The following is a 20,788-nucleotide window of genomic DNA, read 5'->3' as shown; positions in this document are numbered from 1 at the left end:
GAGGCATATTTCCTCTTGAAGTGCCTATTCAAGCCAGCTGGCAACACCAGGACTAGAAAGATTACCTTGATGGGGAGTGAGCAGCCAGTGACTAGACAAAATATCTACCTAATCTGCTGCTGGAAATGTGACAAGAAGATGCAAAGAGTAGCTATAGAGAAGAGAAATACTTAGTTTTTCTACCCTTTTTATTTTCCTCCCTGTAATACCTGAGACAAATCTTTCTGGGTATGGAGTCAGTGATGTTTCTGTTTTATGAAACTGGTGTACTCTTAAACTGTCAGGCTGACCCATTTATTGAATTAAATCACCATTACCCAGATATATTTAAACAAAACAAAAACCAGAATTCACTACTTTCTGCATGGAGAACAATGAAAACAAGAAACATTGTCAAATCAGGACACTAAGAGTTTGAGGACTGATCAGTCAAACTGTAAAAATAAAACAAATGCAAACTCCAGAGGTTAAATTCAGGCAATTTATTGTAAACAGGATTACCCTAGCACTCCACCATAATGGCTGTGTCACATGCTCTTTCTTCCACATCAACTAAAAGACTTCTTTTAAAAAGTCACAGGTAACTAATAACTTAATTTGCTTTACAGATCTCATTTACTAAGCTTTGAGTAAATAGCAGTATCTGGGGTAGTCTGTTATTGCTCATGGACTGCAGCTTGGATCCACTTAATGAATCCATTAGTATGCCTGAGTGATCCAACAGTACTCAATCCAATTTGGAAACCAGATGACGCTGAAGCATACTGAACAACAATCATAGGTTCCTGGAAGACTACATGAGATTCCTTTCAGATTTCTTCATATGACTTTCTCATAAAAATGACACTGTTAAATTTCACCCATTTTTTAAAAAGAGCTCAGTTACTCAATAGCACATAATTTTTCACAGAAAAGGTAGGTGGATTATTTACTCTTACAGCAGTAGATTTAAACACTCAGGACTAATTTTAGATCCCTCTTGTATATATTTGCAGTTTGATGAAACGCTGAATAAATAGCCTGCAAATGCATAAAATCAGAAGGAAGTAATGACTCACACACCTTCTGATGGACAAAGACAGGCTTCAAACAAGGAACTCTTGAAGGTAGGGATAAAAAGACAGTTACAGCACCACATTTATCTGATAGTAGAAATGGAGCCCTGCTTTTGAAAACAGCCTCCATAGTAGAGATTATATCATTCTTGCCCCAAATTTAGATTATTTGGAAAATGGCAAATGTGAAAACTTAAGATGTAAAAAGACATGACTCCACAGGAAGAAGTCCTGGCAAATTACTCCTACGGTGGCAAAATGTCATCTGAAAATGCCATTCTTGACTTTGCCTGAGATAGTGAGCAACAGGGCCACGTAGTGTTACTAGTGCCTGTATGTGGAAGTATATTCACAATTTCTCTTGAAGCAAGCCTAACTAACAGTAAATATTTCAAAACAGTTGCTAAATATACAGTAACAGTTTCATCGAAAATAGTATCTCATGAAAAAAAATATTTTTTAAAAGTCCACTCCAGTCATCATCTGTGGGTTTGTATGTTTATATTTATAGATTCAAAAATAACTTACTTAAGGCAAGATTAGACTGGTAGCAAAAGTGATTTTAGAGCTTATAGAACTCATACTATTTAAGAATCCAGGGCTTTATTTATACCCCCAAAAAGGTGACCTTGTACTTGTTGTCTTCTGACTTCATAAAGGGGCAAATATTTTGGTTGGTATTCAGAATGCAATTTCATGGCAGTAAAGAGCACAGGTATTTATAATATATGATGTTAGAAAAGCATGTCACACACACAGTGGGCTCTGAAGTTGACCAAGGTTGTACTTGTTAAACACAGCAACATGTTGATGGGGGAAAAGTAAAATTGATGGAACACTGCAAACCAACTATGAACAAGAATGTCAATATAATTCAATCAGAAAGAAACAAATCACAGTAATCCTGAGAAATTCAGTTTGGGACAAAATTGATGTAAGGTAAGTCTGTATTTCTAGCACTGTAAATAAGTAGGGTGTTCTAAGGTTTTCCAGCATATGCTAGTTTGAATATAAAACATGTTCACGTTTTATAAAAAGATTAAAACCATGCCTTATATAATCAGCAATTTCACTAATGAAAGAAAATTGCATTGTTTATAATCTGCCAAATGTAATGTTCTCCACTGATTTACATGAAACCATCAAGTAGAAAGCCAATTTGAGGATCAATTGTTAACAAAGTTATCTGTTACCTTTCTAAATGTTTTGAGGCCTTTTCTGTCAACCTAGAAGGCTTTTAGGAGAAAGCTAACATTTTTTTTTTTTTTTGACAAGTGACTGTTTTGCAGAATAGGAAAGGAAGATTCTAAAGGAGTATCATTCATCATTTTAAGTACTGTTATATAAGGGGAATTTCCCTTAGTAATGAAAAGAAAACTTTTTAAATATTTAAGAGGCATGTATTTTAAAAATATTCTACATTTATAAGATTTTGTAATTTAATTACTTTGGATTTAATATTTCTACATAATGACATTTGACAATTTCTTTTTTTTCTGTTTGTCTTTGTAACAATGAGCCTGAAAATATTAAGGTGGCTAAGATTGTTTCCCTAGCTCTGGGAAGACTCAGGAATGCATCCACTTGCACTTTCCCACCCATAGGAAATCCTCAGAGTTTTGCAGCCATGAAGTTAATATGTGGTTTCACTAGGGGAAACAGTGGCAGACCACGCTTGAACTCAGTCATGTTCTGAATCACCTCAGGCTGCAAAAAAAACAAAAACAAAAGGTTTTCTCTTAGTATGTTTAGCTGAAAAAGCACACCGAACAGGAATCAACATCTTGCTTTCACAAACACTAGTTTCTACCCGATATATTATACTCTGCTGAGCTGTCTGGCGGGATCAGTAGGGATGGAGCATATATGTAAACCTATGGTGAGTGACCCCAATGATGACTCTGGGCCAGAAGGAAACTCTTCGTTCTTCTCTGGACATACAAGGGCCAGTACACAAGGGTTTAGTACCAATGCTTCAGCAGAGAGGCAGAGGCTGGTGTGCCATCCAGCAAAGGACAATTTCGTCCTCTTGCAAGTAGATGCCAACCTTTTCAGGTGATTACAATACATCTGTAAGTATATTTAGGAGAGGTGTATTAAGGCATTGTGGAGAGGGCTTGAGACAGATGTGGCTAGAGATAATTCATCACAGGGTAATACAACTGTTCAGATTAGGGGCAAAGGCAGATAAGGGCAGAGGCTGAATCTCTGCAGATGAAAAGGGAAAGATGACCACTGGGAGCTGTCTTAGAGAATGGTGACCTGGTTTTTAGGGGGGCTCTAAGGGAGAAGCTTGAACACCTGAGCTGACCTGAAACCTTTAGGTATTAAAGTGTCCTGATTGAATAAGCTCCATCTAAGTACAAAGTCCTCTAAATGTGCAATCTAACATAACATTTATATTTCTTACTTGTGGCAAGGCTGGTGCTTGTGACAAATTTACATCATTTTGACATGGGAACTCTCCAACCACAGGACCTGCAAGAAATTGAAATGTTTAATGTTTTGCACTTATTAATACTAGTATACAAGAGCAACTTGCAAAAAAGAACCTACAAAACAAGACCCAGTTCATGTACTTCTCAGATCCTTTCAGACTGTCTATTCCTAAGACCTTGACTGCGTGTCCTGCCTCCTCTCCAGAGAACCATCGGTGATAGTTCAGGATGTTACTGTGGTTACAAAGCCTTGGCTGCAGCAGCATTAGTGCTCAGGTCTGACTTCACTAGGCCCCAAGGCTTTGGCCACGCAGGAGAATAGGGAGGTTAATGGCTGTGGGGCAAACCTTAGCCGGAGACAAGAGATGGAAAGGACTGAGCACATAAATTGCCTGCTTTTTCTCCCCACAAGCAGGGGGTCCACGTAGCTGAAGTTGGAGATGTCCTACCAACAGCCAGCTGTGTTTTCTTGTAAAGTTTTGGCTAGCTTAGCACTGTGCTAGCCAGTTACTAGCTTTCTCCTTAACGGTCACATTTCTCTCTTCCTTTTCTTTCTTTTATATATATATATTTAAAGAACAGGTTTATTAGGGAAAGGAAAGGGGACAGGTTTGCTGAGAGAGGCCTGCATGCAGGCGGGCGGCTTGAGGAGAGCTGCCTCCACTGAGAGAGGTCAGTGAAGAGAAGCCCCAGCATGGAACAGATCATGGGCAGGCAGGGAGGCTGCTGCCCTGCAGAGGAGAGTTGGGAAGAAGAGGCACTGCATAGTCACAGGTAGGCAGTAGGAGTACTGCCCTCTCTCTTCCCTTTCTTTTGTGCTTTGATAGAGCAGACTATCTTTCTAGTTCCTCTTCTGATGTTATTACTTTCTGGTGCTCTATAAAGATACAGCTATGGCAAGGGACAGCTATCTTGTGTCTAAAAATATACTTAAAAAAATCAGTAATTAATACTTACAAGAATCCATCTCTCTGGCAAGAACATGGACAGACACCTTATGTCTCCTTGGGGCATCTACTGCCAACATTTCCTAGGCAGAAAGAACAAGAAGGTCATCCTTTTACCTGGCTAAGGAACTTAAAGTGAGATGTTCTCTTACAGGTATGAAAGAGCAGCCATCACATAGCCTGAAAAAGAAAAGATGTTTGTGCTGCTTTCCCCTATTACAATATTTCATTTAAATTCTACAAAGATTTGGTAAGGTAGGTGAGAGTTGTTCTAAACACCATTTTACAGATGAAAAAAACCAAGTCCAATGAGATTAAGTGGTGGGCTCAAACTCCTTTAGCTAATAAGCACCGGAGCTGGCATTAAAACCTAGCCTGGTACTCACTGGGGTACAACACAAGGCTGTACCTAGTGATCTTTAATGTCTGAGAGACAATGGCCTGAGCTAAGTCAAGGGACAACTACAAAGTCTGCTTCTGCAAGAAATTTTCCAGATTCTGCACTAGAGCACTGCTGTGGTTCCTCAACTACCAAGAGAGAAATGAAGCGAACATTTTAGAGTACTGCCTTGTATCAGCACTCTACTGTGTTAGCTCACTCAGTTCTCTATAAGCTAGACATAATAATGATACCCATTTTAGAGACACAGAGAGATATGATGACTTTCTGGAGTGACAGAACTGGTAGGGATGGTGTCAGAAGTGGGTCTGCTTGTTCTCTCCATTCCACCACACTGCCTTATGGGATTCCCCATAGTCATTACCATGAATACTGGTAAGCAGTAGGCTGGCAGATGGATCCTATGAGAAAGTATCACCTCACCTTTTCTTTTCTTTTTAAAAAAAAATATTTATTTATTTATGCACACAAGAGCTGGGGTATAGGTCTGAGATGTGGGGGGTGAGAGGATTCACCAGAGACAGAGTGGGGAACAGAACAGGCAGACTGACTGAAATACACTGCTGAGGGGAGCAGCGGGCGAGACAGGAGAAGTCTGCCGCGCCATGTGGGTTGCTCCCTGGTCGGCCGGGGATCGAACTCGTGCTGCAGAGGCTGTGGATTGCTTCATAGTGCAGTGCTTAACAAGCTTGCGCCACTAGGGAGGCCCACCTTTTCTTTTAATGCTGGGCCTTCATTTTGATCTTTCCCTAAAGGAAAATACAGTTCTGATGCAGCTACCCCCGATGACTCAGCCTGAAGTTATATTTTATATCCTCAGAGGGAGAGATCATCAGCAAAGCCAAATCAACTCAACAGTTATTTATGGGAGTGATTATGTCTTGGTGCTGTGCACTATAACGGAAGACCTGCTGATGTGGCATAGCAAACTTGACCATGGCTCCCTCAGCTGGAAGAACAGCCCAGATTCTCCCACGGACTTGCTCTGGCCACCCCAGCCTCTTTCAGGAGCTCAGCCCAGGCTTGCCTCTAATAACCTCATCTAAGAACTTCTTACTTTTTAAAGTCGTTGCTGCCAACGATCTATTCTTGATCCTTTTTCACCCAAACTTTCATGAATCAGTACCAGTAGACAGAACAAGCTCATCAGTTTCAGACTGTTCTCAATACCCTGACCAACTCTGCACAATCTCCAGTTTCCTAAAAAACAAGTAACCAACAAATCACATTTTCTTACAAACTGCATTCACTAGAGTACCAGGTATTCTGTACATTAAAAAAAAAAGGTGGGGCTCCCTAGTGGTGCAAGGGGTTAAGCACTGCACTATGAAGCAATCCGCACCCTCTGCAGCACGAGTTATTCCCAGCTGGCCAGGGAGCAACCCACATGGTGCAGACTTCTGCTGTCTCGCCCGCTGCTCCCTTCAGCAGTGTATTTCAGTCAATCTGCCTGTTCTGTTCCCCAGTCTGTCTCTGATGAGTCCTCTCACCCCCCTGCATCTCTGGCCTGTACCCCAGTTCTTGTATGCATAATAAATACATCTTTAAAAAATAAATAATAAAGGGCCTCCCTGGTGGCGCAGCGGTTGAGCGCTGGGTTGCGAGGCTGCCCGCAGCCTCTGCAGTGCCGGTTTGATCCCCGGCTGCTCCCCGGCCACCAGAGGAGGGTCCCACATGGCGCGCTAGACCTCTCCTGCCGCCCGCTGCTCCCCTCAGCAGTGTACTTCTGTCCTTCTGCCTGTTCTGCATCCTGCTCTGACTCTGGTGAATTCTCTCACCCTCCCGCGCTTCTGACTACTATACCCAGTGCTTGTATAAATAAATAAATAAATCTTAAAAAATAAAAAAAAATATAAAAAAATAAATAAATAATAAAAATAAAAAGGTCCATGGTGAAATTAGTCTAGGAAATGTTTTGTTAATCAAAAGCTGGATTGAAGAAATCTTTATTGCGGGGTTTCTTAGAACTTTTAAAGTGCTAACACACTGTGATAAAGAGTACAGTCATTCCCAAACTTACATAATTCCCAAACTTACGAAACACTTTTTTTAGGTGCTCCTATTAATATCATAGGGAACATTACTGTACCAAGGAACACAACTAGGGAAATGCTATTCTAGATTTAGGTTAAACCTGTAATAAATACTCTCATTTTTAAAGATAAGATCCAGTTGCATAACTACTATTTTCACTACTTGTAATCTCAAATGAATTTATGCAAGGAAAGGAAAATCTTCATTTCTTCTGGAAACATTATAGTAAGTTATATTAGGACAGCATTCTTTTTGAACGCCCATAACCAGTAATGCCTTAAAATGAATATCTTAGAAACCAAAAAGAACTTAATGTAATTGCCCTCTTGTAGGCAAAAGAAAGAACTACCGAGGATACCTAAACTTACAAAATGAAACAATTTTAAATGGTAAATACAACTAAAACTTATTTTATGACTTCAAGGCAAAAAATGTATTACCAATAAAGAGATAATAGTATTTATTAAATGATACTAAGTGCCAATTCCTTGATATACCTCACGCTTCAATTAATACTCCAATTAATTTCTATTTTGGGAGTAAGGAAACTGAGGCTTAAAAGCTTATGTTACTTGGCTACAAAGCTAGCTAGTCTTGCTTTGCCTTGAGTCTGTTTTCATTGGCCACACATGCTTCTTTGCTGCCTACAAGTAAAAGAACCTTCAGAGAAACTGGGATCACTGAGTGAGGCTGACAGCTCTAGCCAGGACACTTGAGACAACTGAACAGCCTGGCAGCGGACTTGCATCCTGGAGCACTGCTCCTATACCTAACTCTGCCCCTCACAGTCCTATTGTAGCTCTCTTTTCATATACACAAAGACCATCTAAGAATGTATTTCAGAATAAAATTATTTTTATAGTTTTAATTATAATTAACATTTAGAAATCAATTATATTATTTTTAATTAAAATAATATATGTGAAAATATTTTAATTTGTATGTTTTTGTTCATCTTCATATGTATATTTTAAAAATAAATTCTATTATTTAAAGCAGTTTTAGGTTCACAGCAAAACTGAGTGGAAGGTACAGACTTCCCATGGTGCCAACCTCTTAAAGACGTTCTGGGAAGACTTTAATGATGATGCCTCCCTTTCATCTTGATAGACTTTCTCAGGCACAGGCATTCAAAACTCATAAGATCTCTGAACACAGTTCAAAGATGAGTAATCACTTATTTTAAAAAAGCAGCACCAGTGGCATCTAAATGGGTGAAGACAATTTATAGTTGTCAGAGCCTAGAACATAACTGAATTCTCAAGTTCCATTTGTTTTCTTCGCTCTTCCTTCTCACCAAACAAACTGAACAATGTTCTCTGTGGGCTGGGGTGCAGAACAGAGAGAAACAAAGGATGGCCAATAAAGGATGGCCTAAAGAAGTGGACTTGGAAGGGCTGCCAACTCTTTGTTCCACAGGGAGAGGAAAAGAGTACTAGAAGCAATATGAATTTTCCCTGTAATATGTGTCAAAATACTTAAATGCATTAAAATGCTTCTTACACAAATCCTGCCCGAATGGGTTCTAAGTGGTAACATGTAACACAGTATATGCAATAATTCCTCATCAGTCAAAATCTAAATGTACAAATTCAACTTACCTTGTAGAATCTGATGATATCTTCCTTGGTGAGTGTCTTTAAATATGCAACTTCTATATTATCTGAAAAAGTAATCAATAATATATTGCTAATATTTCCATTTTGAGTAGTCCAGGACAAATGCACTAATGACAATATATTTCACTACAACATTCTGAAGACCGTACTTTTATGTGATCATTTGCTTCTGCAAGTCATAAGGGAATAAATTTCAAGTAAAAAGTAAGAGGATATCCTGACTTTCTACCTATAAACTATTGGGTCTTGGGCTCATTTCAACTTTTCTGAGCCTCAGTTTTCATTCCTGGAAATTGGGGATAATAATGACTTAACAAGGGCTGGAATGAAAACTAAGGAAAATGATAAAAGATAATTACGTGATGCCAGGCACATGACAAATGGTCAATAAATGGCAGGTTACTATTATCATTAATAGTGACTATAACTGCTAGATAAGTTACAGGTAAGGAAACAGAGACTTAGAGAAGGTGAAAATCTTGGCCAAGATTTTCAGCCTGCTGGTGTCAGAATGAGAAGACAATTCAACTCCTCTGACTTGCAGTGTAGTTTATCACACTCCACCTTTATTTTCTGTATTAGAAAAATGGCAATAGAAGTTGGTAAGCTGGAAACTTCTATGAGCACAGTGCTCCCAAATCTAAAAAGCATGAACCAATTTTTGACTACCCCTAAAGGTAAATCTGAACCCCTCTGCCTCAGGGCAGCAACTGACTCGAGAGTTCTAATCAGCAATTTTTTTTTTTTATTTTTTTTTAGTGTTATGGGAAATAGACACCAACATTTAAGTGCACAGAACACAATGATTGAATACAAAAGTAAAGTTAGATTGTATTATGAGATACAAGTATATCCAGCTCTAGTTTTAGAGAAGAAATAAAACAAAGTTTCTGACTGAAAATTTTAGGTAAATACAGATCTTTAAAAGTACTACATCCCCACTCTCAACACAGTACTAAAACAACACCTACAAAACGAATATCCTTTTGCAGAATGATCTTAAATGTTACACTTACATGTCAATAAATGTTGGGTCCTAGTTCTGCCTTACCTCTGTCAAAATTGTACTGCTGGGAGATGATTTCCTCCCAATATTTAGTACACTCTGCAGATAGCTTCTTTGGTTTGTCTAGTCGACGAATTGCTAATGCTTGAATGTGTTTCTGGAAGGCCTCTTCTGTCATATCCTCTATGGACTTTTCCATGGTAATTAGGAAAGCTTCCACTCTGCTTTCTAGGTAGTGTGGTGGCTTTTCTGACTGGATGATGAATCGTAAGCCCTGTATGCCATTGGCTCGACGTGGCCCACTGAAGACGATATAGCCTGAAACACAAACATCAGTCAGTCAGGACCTGGCATTTTGAGACTCGAGACTTTTAACCTTTCAAAAATTATTTTTTCAGAGCAAATAAGATCTACTTTGGAGTTTCATATTGCTTGTCTTCTGAAGAAATATGAGTAATTAATTACTCTCAGTTCCTAGGGAGAGAACAAAAGAATTCTCTGAAGAATATAGAAGAATAAACCCCGAACAACAGGGTTTTAAGCTGCATATTGTACACATGGATTTTCTTGTGAACAGATGACATAAATTTACAGCATCCACAAGTACAGTACAGTACATGCATTTTCTCATTCTATAATTTTCTTACCACATTTCCTTTTTTCTATCTTACTTTATTGTAAGAACACAATATATAATACATAGAACATAGAAAACAGGTGCTAACTGTTTATGTTATCAGTGTGGCTTCCAGTCAACAGCAGGCTATCAGTAAAGTTTTTGGAGAGTCAGAAGTTATCAGTGTATTTTTGGGGTGAAGGTCAGCACCTCTGATCCCAGGGTTGTTCAAAGGTCAAGTATAGTTAGAAATTTGGATAACACTTTCTTCTTCTTAAACAGAACCAAAACATATTCATCGTTCGAACTCAGATCCCTTAACTAATCCTCAGTCCTTCAATCTATGTTAAAGCTATTTCATCTCTATAAAAATGTTGGACTCACTTTCATGTTCTGACCATTGCCATAAATTTATTTCCTTTCCTATTCAAGTTCCATATGTGAATTTGGCTCCGCTATTGCCTTTCTTATTAGATAATTCAATCCTGAACCAACTCTACTAAGACTGAAAATACCTAAAAACTAAGTAATTGAAGGTCACACATTTACTGTCACCTTGTGCGCTCATGTACTAACTCCCTTAAACATTTTTTAATAAGCAGATCTCATGGCTTGCTTTCTTCAGCTTTTCTGTCCTGAACCACACCTCTGATAGCTTGGGGTTCCACTCCTGAGAAAGAACTATTATCAGCATAGACTTCAGAGTTTAAACACTGTTAGTAGTACTTGAGCTGAAACACACTGAACTATCCCTTACAGTTCTACTTTCCTGATTAAACTATGAGTTCCTTGAAAGGACGGACCACTCATAACATCCATTTTAAATATTTATCATCTAGCACAGTAGTTTTTTCAAAAGATGATTGGTACTTGGAGATTCACACAAAATTTTTTCATGGTTTCTCCTAGTCATTATTGGGACTACTTTCTTTTCTCACTGATCAAACCTGCCAAATCTCCAAGACTTTTAATTTAACAGTACCTGAAATATTTCTTCACACATACTCACTGAGTACCTTCCAGGTGCCTTAGACTTGGGGCTACAAAGATGAAGAAGAGATAATAGCTACCCTCAGGGTTCCCAAAGTTTAGTGACTCTGAGCATCTCTGGATGATGCAAGTCCCACCTTTTTATGCATAAGCAGCTTGTACTTAGCAGAGCAGCCTCTCCCCACTATCCGGAATCTCCTCCTATTGATGTATATGTAATTACAGTGTTATCTCCTTAAGAACTACTTTAATGTCCGTGATATATTAAATGTTTATCTTTTAGATGCGAGTTCTAAAAGATATTCAAAAACAAGGTTTTCATGATCTTCTGAATAAAGTATTCCTGAAGCAGCATGCTAGGTGACTTATACATGTGGAGAATGTTTTCTGGGGACAGTGGTTGATTCTCCAGGTCTATGGTAGCCTTCTATTCCACATTCCTCTTACCCAGCTGCTCCTTGGTACGCAGGGTATTGAAGCAAGGCTCAGAGATGATTTGACAGAAGAGTTCCAGAAACATATTCTCTGAGGTGCTCTGCATGTCTGTTTGGTAATATATCTCGATGCCACAGTTATTATGAACTTCATTCCTCTGCTGATAAACAAACCATCCTCCTAGGAAGTTTCAAAAAGAGAGCAACAGGTTCAAAAATGTAATTTGGGTTTAATAAAATCAATGCTTGTCTGGTTTGTTAAAGTTGTTCAATTTACTTGGTATTTTTTTGCAATTCCAAATTCCAATTAATTTATGAAGAATGTGAAACTCAATTAACTTACCTAGGGATTTGTATTAGGCTTTCAGTAAACATACCTTGAATTTAAAGGGCAAAAACCTTATAAAATGTATTTTATGATTAAGTATGAATGGAAAATGTGATCCACAGTTAAAACAAGTACAGTGTAGTGTATGTAATAGATTATAACTAGCTAATACAAATAAAATTCTCAACAGAAATACCCATTGTTTTAATAATTATACAATTAAACTTTTTTCATACAAGATTTAAAAAGTATTAGTTGTATCTTTATTACCTTGTTTTTCCATTTATCCCTCTATTCTAAATATTGTTTATAAACACTTAAAAACAAAAGTAACGTACATTCTAAAGATTTATTTTATTTACTTATGTATACAAGAACTGGGATGTAGGCCAGAGGTACAGGGGGTGAGAGGATTCACCAGAGAGAGTGGGGAGCAGAACAGGCAGATCTAGTGAAACACACTGCTGAGGGGATCAGAGCGAGACCAGAGAGGTCTGCTGCGCCATGTGGGTTAGTTCCCTGGCTGGGGATTGAAATCATGCTGCAGTGGCTGGTGAGAGCCTGATAACTCTGAGATTTTAACCCTTGCGCCACCAGAGAGGCCTCAAGAAATGTACATTCTAACAAGAGAAATGGAGATATATTTCAATCCCAAAGCAAGAGAAGTGCGAAGAGGTTTAAATAAGGAAAGCTACCAAAAAACTATGCTGGGAGGTCAAAAGAAAAAGTGATTACTTCCAGCTAGGAGCTTTTAGTAGGTGGCTTGTAAGATGGGCCTGACAGGATGAATAAGGTATAGATACAGGTCCATAAGGAAGGGGATAGGAGAACTATTTCAGGAGGATAAAATAGATAGGGGAGGTGACCAGTGCCAGCACCCAAAATATACTTTGGCTGAACAACAACAAAAAAAATCAACTTTCTTATTCCCGGTTTAATATACTTCTTGCTATACAAATTTGAACAACATTAAAAATAATGCTTAATGACTTTTTACATTGAAAGAAAGTAAAGTTAATGCAAAACTCCAATACCAATTCTTATGTTAGCTCCTTATAAAATTTATGCATGAAATGAATATATGTTGTTGGCTGCATCTGTGGCTTTCCTAAAACTATATGTGGTAAAGACTTCTATGGACTTCAATTAGATATTTTTATTCTACTTCCTATTTTTTAAAAATAAATATTATTTCGCGCTCACAGTCAACGTTTCTTTAGCTTTGTGACATTTCCCCTTCCTAACTCCTTTATACTCAATTCCAGTCAATTCCAGTATCATTGTCTTCAAAATAATTGCCTACCTCCAACTTTACTTCTTTGGCCCTCCTACAGAGAATTTTCTGACAGAATTAACTATCTTTAAGCATACTTCTATAAATAGTAGAACCCAGTAGATCTTTACCATAAAATTACACATTGTCATCCAAGTGAATTCACCACCTATAATCACCCACAGTACTATGTCAAAGTAAACTATTACCAAAGCTTTAACATTTCAACTTACTGTCAGGGAGCTGAACTTCTCTATACCGAACCAGCTGACTTGGAAGGAGAGGTTTTGTATGAGCATGTTCAATAAGAGTGTCTTCAACCATCTGCATGATTCCTAATGCAGCCTATGGAAAAAGATAAGTCAGGGCACATTATACAAACATAAATGTATCTTGTCTGTGAGATTAAAATAGTACATTGGATGCTAGCCCATATAACATGAAAACAACATACATGTTGGATTTTAAAATCTTGGTTAAATACACTTGATCCTAGTCAAATGGATAAAAATCAGTTTGTAATACAGTCACTGTGGTAGAAGTGAAGATAAAAAGAGACCCAGAAAAATATCAACACTTATCCTGATGCTGGGGAAAAAAGAAATGACAAAGCTGGAGCGGTACTGGTGATGGGAAGTTGGTTTCAAGAGAAAAACCCTGATTAAAGACACCTGAGGTTATAGCAAAGCAAAGGAGATGAGCATAAGGCTTTGTTCTGAATAAAATGCTCGATAAGAATCCTATATCTGATAATTATAAGCACTTGATCCTGGGCATATTGTTGTGGAGGCAGAATAGCAGAGTTGTAGATAGTGTTGGCTCTTGAGACAGATTGCCATGGGAATTCCAGAGTGATTTCCATGTGCTAAACCCTTGGCATGTATTATTTGATTTAATCCTTATGACTCTAGTTTTACTGAGAAGGAAATTGAGCACGAGAGGTTAGGACACCTTCTGAAAATTACATAACCACTATGTGGCAGTCAGGGATTGAAATCACATTATCTGATTCCATACTATGTATCTTATCAACTACACAGTCCTTCTGTCCTAAACAGGGTAGAGATAATTGTTTCCATTTCCTTTCATGACTGTACAAGGTGGGCAACAGCAGAGGAGGTAGCCATGAAAGCAATTCCACAGTTCATTTCTAACCCATCAGAACCTACTTTCCTCCACAGAGCAGAGAAGGTGGAATGAACATTAATATGCTTATCACGCAGTGGTGGTTAACAGTCTTAGACAGACTAAGGAAAGAAAAAATGCCTCTTGCACTGATCCATAAATGACTGCTGACACTTCAACCACCCACCTGCTTTGTTATGTTTCCATGGAGAAGAGCTTCAATGTGCAGCCGTGACAGCAGCTGAGGTATGAAGGCCTTAAGGCGAGGAAGGGTGACATCTGCAAAGGTGTGAGAAATAGTAAGCTCTATCTATAAGGTTCTATAAAAAAACTCTAGAGATAATCTGAGACAGAGAAACTGCAAAAACAGTACAGAGTTCCTGTGTACAATTCATCCAGTTTTTCCTGACACTAACATCTCTCATGATCAAAATTAAGAAACTAACACTGTACAATATTATAAACTAAAATACACTTTATTTGGATATCACAATTTCTACTAATATTCCTTTTCTGTCCCAGGATCATATCCACAGTCCCACCTTACATTTAGTTGTCAAGTGCCCCATCCCCAACATTCTCTGCAGGCCTCTATCACAACACTCTCTTTGCCACTAGTGAAATGATCTATTTACACTCTTGTTTGGTCATTAGACTGGAGCTTTATGACCTAAGAAACCCCATCTAATTTTTTTTTTTTTAACCTCAAGCATGAGCACTCTTTCTGGATGGTAAGACTTTCAAGCTCAGTTTTTTATTCCTCTCTCTCATCTCATCTGAAGACAATATTAACCAGGTAAGTACTTGGACCAAACACTTAGTCATTTGCAGAAATCTATGAAGAGTAGTAACTAGCTGGTATGGATCCTGATAAAAAACAATGTCGCTAACCTGCCTGAATACAAAAACCACTTCAAGGTCACTCTTGTTTTTATAAGAAGTATGTGCAGTTGACTTTAACAGAATTACAAATTAGAAAGCATAAGCACTATGTAACAGGGTAAACCAAAAATGACTTTAGAAAGAAGTGAAGAATGCTTTAGGTTGTAAGTAGAAAAAGAGTCTCACCATCCAGCGCTTCTTTTAGTTCATCTTTAGTCCAGGCCACTTCAGTCATCAGCAAGCGGAGGTAGTACATGGCATGCTGGTGAGGCTGTTCAGCTCGGAAATTGTTAAGAGACCGCATATACTAGTGAAGGGAGACAGGGGTTCATCAACTTTTTGTATCCTTTAAAAATCAGTTTGAAAGATCAACTATAATAAAAACTTCAGGTTGTATTTATCATGTGTTACTAGGATGCATAAATATTTGCTTCTCCTTTTTGAAGTTATTATATAATTAAGAATGGGGTTTATTCTTCTCTGATCCTTAATAAAAGGCAAGTTTTTTCCATGTCCAAGCTGCTGCTTTACTGCCAGCATTTGACATGTACTGCAAATGCCTTTGATGCCTCAGAAAGTTATCCCTAGTTTTCAGATCCTCTATCTCTTGGCATCCTTTAAGTCTATAAGATAAGGCCATCCCAAAAGTCGCTACTAAACAAACAACATGAGTATGTGTGTGCATATATAATATCGAATCTTCATTTAAAAACTGATGTATTTTTGGTGCACAATAAAGGTCATAGCTTGTTTTTTTTTTTTAAGATTTATTTATACAAGCACTGGGTACAGTCAGAAGCGTGGGAGGGTGAGAGAATTCACCAGAGCCAGAGTGGGGAATAGAACAGGCAGACCGATGAAGTACACTGCTGAGGGGAGCAGCGGGCGGCAGGAGAGGTCTGTGTGCCATGTGGGACCCTCGCTCAGTGGCCGGGGATCGAACCGGTGCTGCAGAGGCTGTGGGCAGCTTTCCAACCTAGCGCTCAACTGCTGCACCACTGGGGAGGCCCCATAGCTTGGTTTTTAAATAAACTTCTATTTTTGGGTCAACCATGAGTTGAATTTAAGTGGAACATAGTTCAAGATTAAAATAGTTTGCCCTAATGTGACAAAGTTCTTGTGGTAGGTAGACATCGGCATGCAGAGTCATGCGTTCTGAAATGGAAGCTGGATGAAAACATGAAGGAATCCTTGAGAGCCATTAGGTCTACTGTAGCCTCCTCCCTGAAAGTCAATATAAATGCCCTAGCTCTTGGGTTCTACAGAGAAAGGGCCTCTGTAGAGAAAGCTTATAGTCTCCTAGGCTTTCCTTCTGGGTAAGAGATTTAGCAGAAACAGGATGAGATGACTGTTACAGGGTTATAAAAGCTTCTTCCTCTCCCCTTTTTCAAAAATGTTCATAAGATGGCAATATTACCTTATAAACAAAAACATTATATATTTGAACTGAGATAACTTACCGCCTCTTTGATAATTTCAAATCTTTTTTCATCAATTTCAAAGGTAGCCATTTTCTCAATAATCTTCTTTAGCAAAATTGGTTGCTTGTCATTGTAACCTCTCACTGAGAGCTACAGAAAAAGTTCAGGGTATTTAAAGTCTAAGAATATCATGAAACAATTCTAAATAAACACCTCAAATTTGATTTTTAAACATTAAGAAAATCCCCAAACCAGGTATATTAAAATAAAAATGAAAGAAATTCAATTTAATGTTCTATTATATAACTTTTAATACTCAATAGGATAACATTAATCATCTTTACTAATACCCCAAAGGATAATTTTGCTTGTCCTATACAAAATCAATAGCAGGAAAACTCACCTGGTGCCAAACTATGGTAGCACACAATACAGCATCAAAATTCAAGTTTTCATTATACGAAAATGAATTCTTGAATTCATTTTAAGTTTAATCTTCAAAAAGTGTTTCTGAGGACTAGCAGGCTAAAACTATTTTTAAGATTTTTATTTATACATATAAGAGTTGGGGTGTAGTCCAGAGGTTGTGGGTGGTGGTGAGAGAATTAACCAGAGACAGTGTGGGGAGATGAACAGGTGGATCGACTGCAGTACACTGCTGAGGGGAGCAGCGGGCAAGAAAGGAAAGGTCTGCTGAGCCATGTGGATTAGCTACCTGGCTGGGAATGAACTCGTGCTGCAGTGGCTGCTGATAGCTTCATAGTGCTTAGACACCACCAGAAAGGTCCCAGCAGGCTAAAACTTTTTATAGGCATGATCCGAAGATGAAAATCACAGAGCGGGGGGGAGGGGGGGCATTATCTAGCAAACTGCTGGTTATGGTCCCAATTTAATTGTCATATTTAAAAAATCATCTGTAAAAATCAGTCAGCCCAGTTTTGTATTATTTGCCACTCTTCTCATTCAATGCTTCTCAATAAGCATCTACACATCTCACAAATTGTTATTTGATAAATCTGCTGATGTCCTAAAAGTCAATGATGGCAAGATAAATGTGTAGTGAGGATCCATTGTAAGTTACATCAGGATTCTGCTTTAGGACAATTCACTTTAATGATATCTGAAAGCATAATAGTTTAAAAATTGGGGACGCCTATTATTCATTTCCACATGGCGGCACCCCCAGGTGCACAAGATACACTGCAACTAGAATGCTTATGAAAGGCTCCATCTGTGAAAAGTGATCCCAAGAACCTCAGCAGAAGTGAAAGTCATTGGCCATGGGAGGAACATAACATATAATGGAAATCTGACTGACAATTAGCAGAAAGCCCATTTTGTCACAAATAAAAAATTATTTTAATGGCAACATGCTATAACAATAGCAAAAAATAAAGAATAGATTATAATTTTTCAACTTAGAGTTTATTTTGATGTCTGAGCTTCAAAGTTCCCTGGACTCTGAGAATGGTTAGGTTTTATAAACTCTTCTACCTTAAACAAAAGCTACCAGAAAATTTGTGTGAAGTAAAAACATGACTGCAAAATAAAATTGAAAAACCCTAAAACCATTTGTATAAGAATTTTTAAAAAGGAGAATGCAGCGCATGCTCTCATTTTCATTTATAGTAAAACAAACAAAATATCCTTAAGAAAAGTGATGAATGTATTCCATAAAAGGGTTGTTAATTTGGAAATGAGATAAAGTTTAGAAACAGAAACTGTTTTAAGAAAAAAGTATCTAATCATTTCTTGAAATGCATTTAATAATGCTTATTTTAAAACACACTTAAAAGTAATTAATGATGCATGTTACAAAATAAATTAAATAAAAATGCCAGATGTATTTGAACACAGGAGCTTTCTACTACTGTCAGCAGAAATAAAAGAAGCTTACATTTAAGTAAGATTTAAGCATCACAACATTAGCTATGAATATCTTTCACTCACAGACAATGTACTCAAATGAACAACATGCTATCAGGATTAATATGTTAAATATTTTAAGCGGAGGAACATGCAAATAAATATATGTAGCATATTCACAAGATGTACTAAGCTCTATTAAATCATTCATTAGTGGAACTAATACTAATTTGAGTTCTTCAGTCTTTAAAAAAGTGCAAGGGAAAAACCATCAGTCTTCTTGTTTAAGAATGCAGAAGTTAATAGTTTTCTCAAGCTCAACATAATGCTTTTTAAATGATGTGGTGCCTTTTCTTTGGTTTTCATTTTACTTACAAGTATTGCATTCATTCCTGATGCAATGCCATAGCTCAAACCTGAGAGGCGTGCTGCATATGTATACTCTTTTAAATCATCCTTCAATAACCTGATAAACAGGTAAGTCATGTTGCAATGGAGAGGATCAGCATAAATGTAGCGACTAACAAAAAGAAAAACAAAAGAAATGCTTTGATACCTCAAGCAATGGCATGGTAATGAAGAAACATGACCGAAGAGTATGGATATGCAGCCTCATGATCTGAATTTCCAGGTAAATAGTATAGGCCAACCTTATGTTTTACAATGGCAGCAAGACTTCATTCTCTGTTGTCAAAGACCAAGACTTCAGACATAGAATGAATGAGACCTAAACCTAATTCACGGTCCAATTTCATTTGAGGAGAAAAATGACAATCTAATGAAAGATGTTTAAAAAAAAAAAGAAATCAAGGAAAATTTGCATTATATGAATGGTATATTGCTGAATACTTAGTAAGAATTAACTGAAAAATTAAATGATGAGAAAATGATTAGCTACAAAGATTAAAAAAAAGAAATTAAACTTATACCCTCAATCAAAAATGCTTCCATCAAATCAATACAAAAAATGTTGATGAATGGAAGGCTCTAAGATGTGGGTACTTACATACATCCCATAGATGGTATTTTGGAGGTCATAGCTCAAGCCTGCTAGCTCTGCTGCATATGCATACTCGTTGAGTGAGTCTTTGAGGAGCTCAAGGTACAAATAGGCCAAGTTATAGTGCAAGGGGTCCACATAAGCAAATGGGCTGGAAGAAAATGTTGACAGTAAAATAGCTGATTTATTACTTCCCAGTGTGATGCGTGGCCTTTCGAGATGGATCAAGACACTGAACACAGGTTAATATAATTTCCTGAAAATATGGTTTAAATTCTTGAGTCTCTTCTTAGGGGAAAAAAGATGTCTGAAGAAGAAGCCTAACATATGCCATCTGTGCTGGGAGTGGTGAAGAGTGAGAAGGCATTGCTTACACCAGATGAGGTAGCAGACAAAAAGAGAGTGGAACGGGCCAAAGTGCAAGTCTACCTTTAGGCTAGTAAAGGCAACACAGAGTTGACACATTTGTATATCCTCATTCTCCCTCTAAGCAAGCCTCACCCTTGGTGGACAGTAAGGGATTGAGAAGGCTTGTGTGCTATCACTATATGAATTTAAAAAAGAAAAACTGAGAACTGTGAAAATGTTAGGTTTTGCCCAAAACCAATAAAGCTAGAACATTGTCGGTAAAATAACTGATAATTTCCACCATAGAACTGTAGTCAGAACTAGGAAACACTATTAATATAGGAAAATTTTTAAGTAAGAAAGGGAAACAAAAGAGTGGAAACAATTATAAAGTACAAGAGCCAAACAGGCCCACAGAGATCACTTCAATCTTCATTCCCCAAATAAGGAACATAATTTTTATCATCTCACATGGTTGGTAGGAGCAGTCAGGATTCAAATACAAGTCAAATGACCTACTCATCTGACTACATGACATTATTTACTTTGATGAGCAGTAAAAGATTCATTCAAACAAGTATGTATTACATGCTTATGACAGAGCTAGTCTCTTCTCTAAGTAGAGGGAATACAGAAGGAACAAATCAGGCAAAGTTCCTGACCACAGGATTCATAGTCTAGTTAGAGAAAACAAGTAATAAATTTAATTATGATATATTAGGTGGTGATAGTATTATGGAGAAAAATTAAGTAAAGTAAGGGGAATGTGAATGATGAGTAGTGATGGCAGAGAAGGAAGATTGCTAATTTACATAAGATAGTCAATCAAGGCCTCTCTGATAAGGTAGGAAGCACTTAACTAAGTAAGGGAGTAAACCCCAAGGATAGGGGCCTCCCCGTGGCGCAGCGGTTGAGCGCTGGGTTGCGAAGCTGCCCGCAGCCTCTGCAGTGCCGGTTCGATCCCCGGCTGCTCCCCGGTCACCGGAGGAGGGTCCCACATGGCGCG

At 37.9% G+C, this 20,788-nt stretch overlaps 1 protein-coding gene across 8 annotated transcripts in view; it reads right to left on the bottom strand.

Annotated features, from left to right (window-relative positions):
* Positions 1 to 469: 469 nt before the first annotated feature.
* The window catches only part of IDE (insulin degrading enzyme), an 82,401-nt gene continuing 62,082 nt past the window's right edge, over positions 470 to 20,788 (bottom strand). For 6 of the 8 annotated variants that reach the window (XM_037497230.2, XM_037497228.2, XM_037497227.2 and 3 more), the window contains 11 exons: positions 19,441 to 19,585; positions 16,608 to 16,718; positions 15,334 to 15,454; positions 14,453 to 14,544; positions 13,374 to 13,485; positions 11,553 to 11,720; positions 9,545 to 9,817; positions 8,476 to 8,537; positions 4,451 to 4,523; positions 3,466 to 3,533; positions 470 to 2,762 (listed from right to left, as the gene is read on the bottom strand). In XM_037497230.2, coding sequence (XP_037353127.1) covers positions 2,667 to 2,762; positions 3,466 to 3,533; positions 4,451 to 4,523; positions 8,476 to 8,537; positions 9,545 to 9,817; positions 11,553 to 11,720; positions 13,374 to 13,485; positions 14,453 to 14,544; positions 15,334 to 15,454; positions 16,608 to 16,718; positions 19,441 to 19,585 — 1,321 coding nt within the window. In that variant the 3' untranslated portion in view covers positions 470 to 2,666. Of the gene's footprint in view, positions 2,763 to 3,465; positions 3,534 to 4,450; positions 4,524 to 8,475; positions 8,538 to 9,544; positions 9,818 to 11,552; positions 11,721 to 13,373; positions 13,486 to 14,452; positions 14,545 to 15,333; positions 15,455 to 16,607; positions 16,719 to 18,809; positions 18,955 to 19,440; positions 19,586 to 20,788 lie in introns of all 8 variants that reach the window. The other 2 variants (XM_054690557.1, XM_037497233.2) reach the window with 1 other exon arrangement.

Source organism: Talpa occidentalis, unplaced genomic scaffold, assembly GCF_014898055.3.
Source record: "Talpa occidentalis isolate TD23 unplaced genomic scaffold, MPIMG_talOcc4v2.1 talOcc4.8, whole genome shotgun sequence".
Taxonomy (NCBI): Eukaryota; Metazoa; Chordata; class Mammalia; order Eulipotyphla; family Talpidae; genus Talpa; species Talpa occidentalis.
The sequence above is the reverse complement of the archived record's forward strand: the minus strand, read 5'-3'. Positions and strand labels throughout refer to the sequence as shown.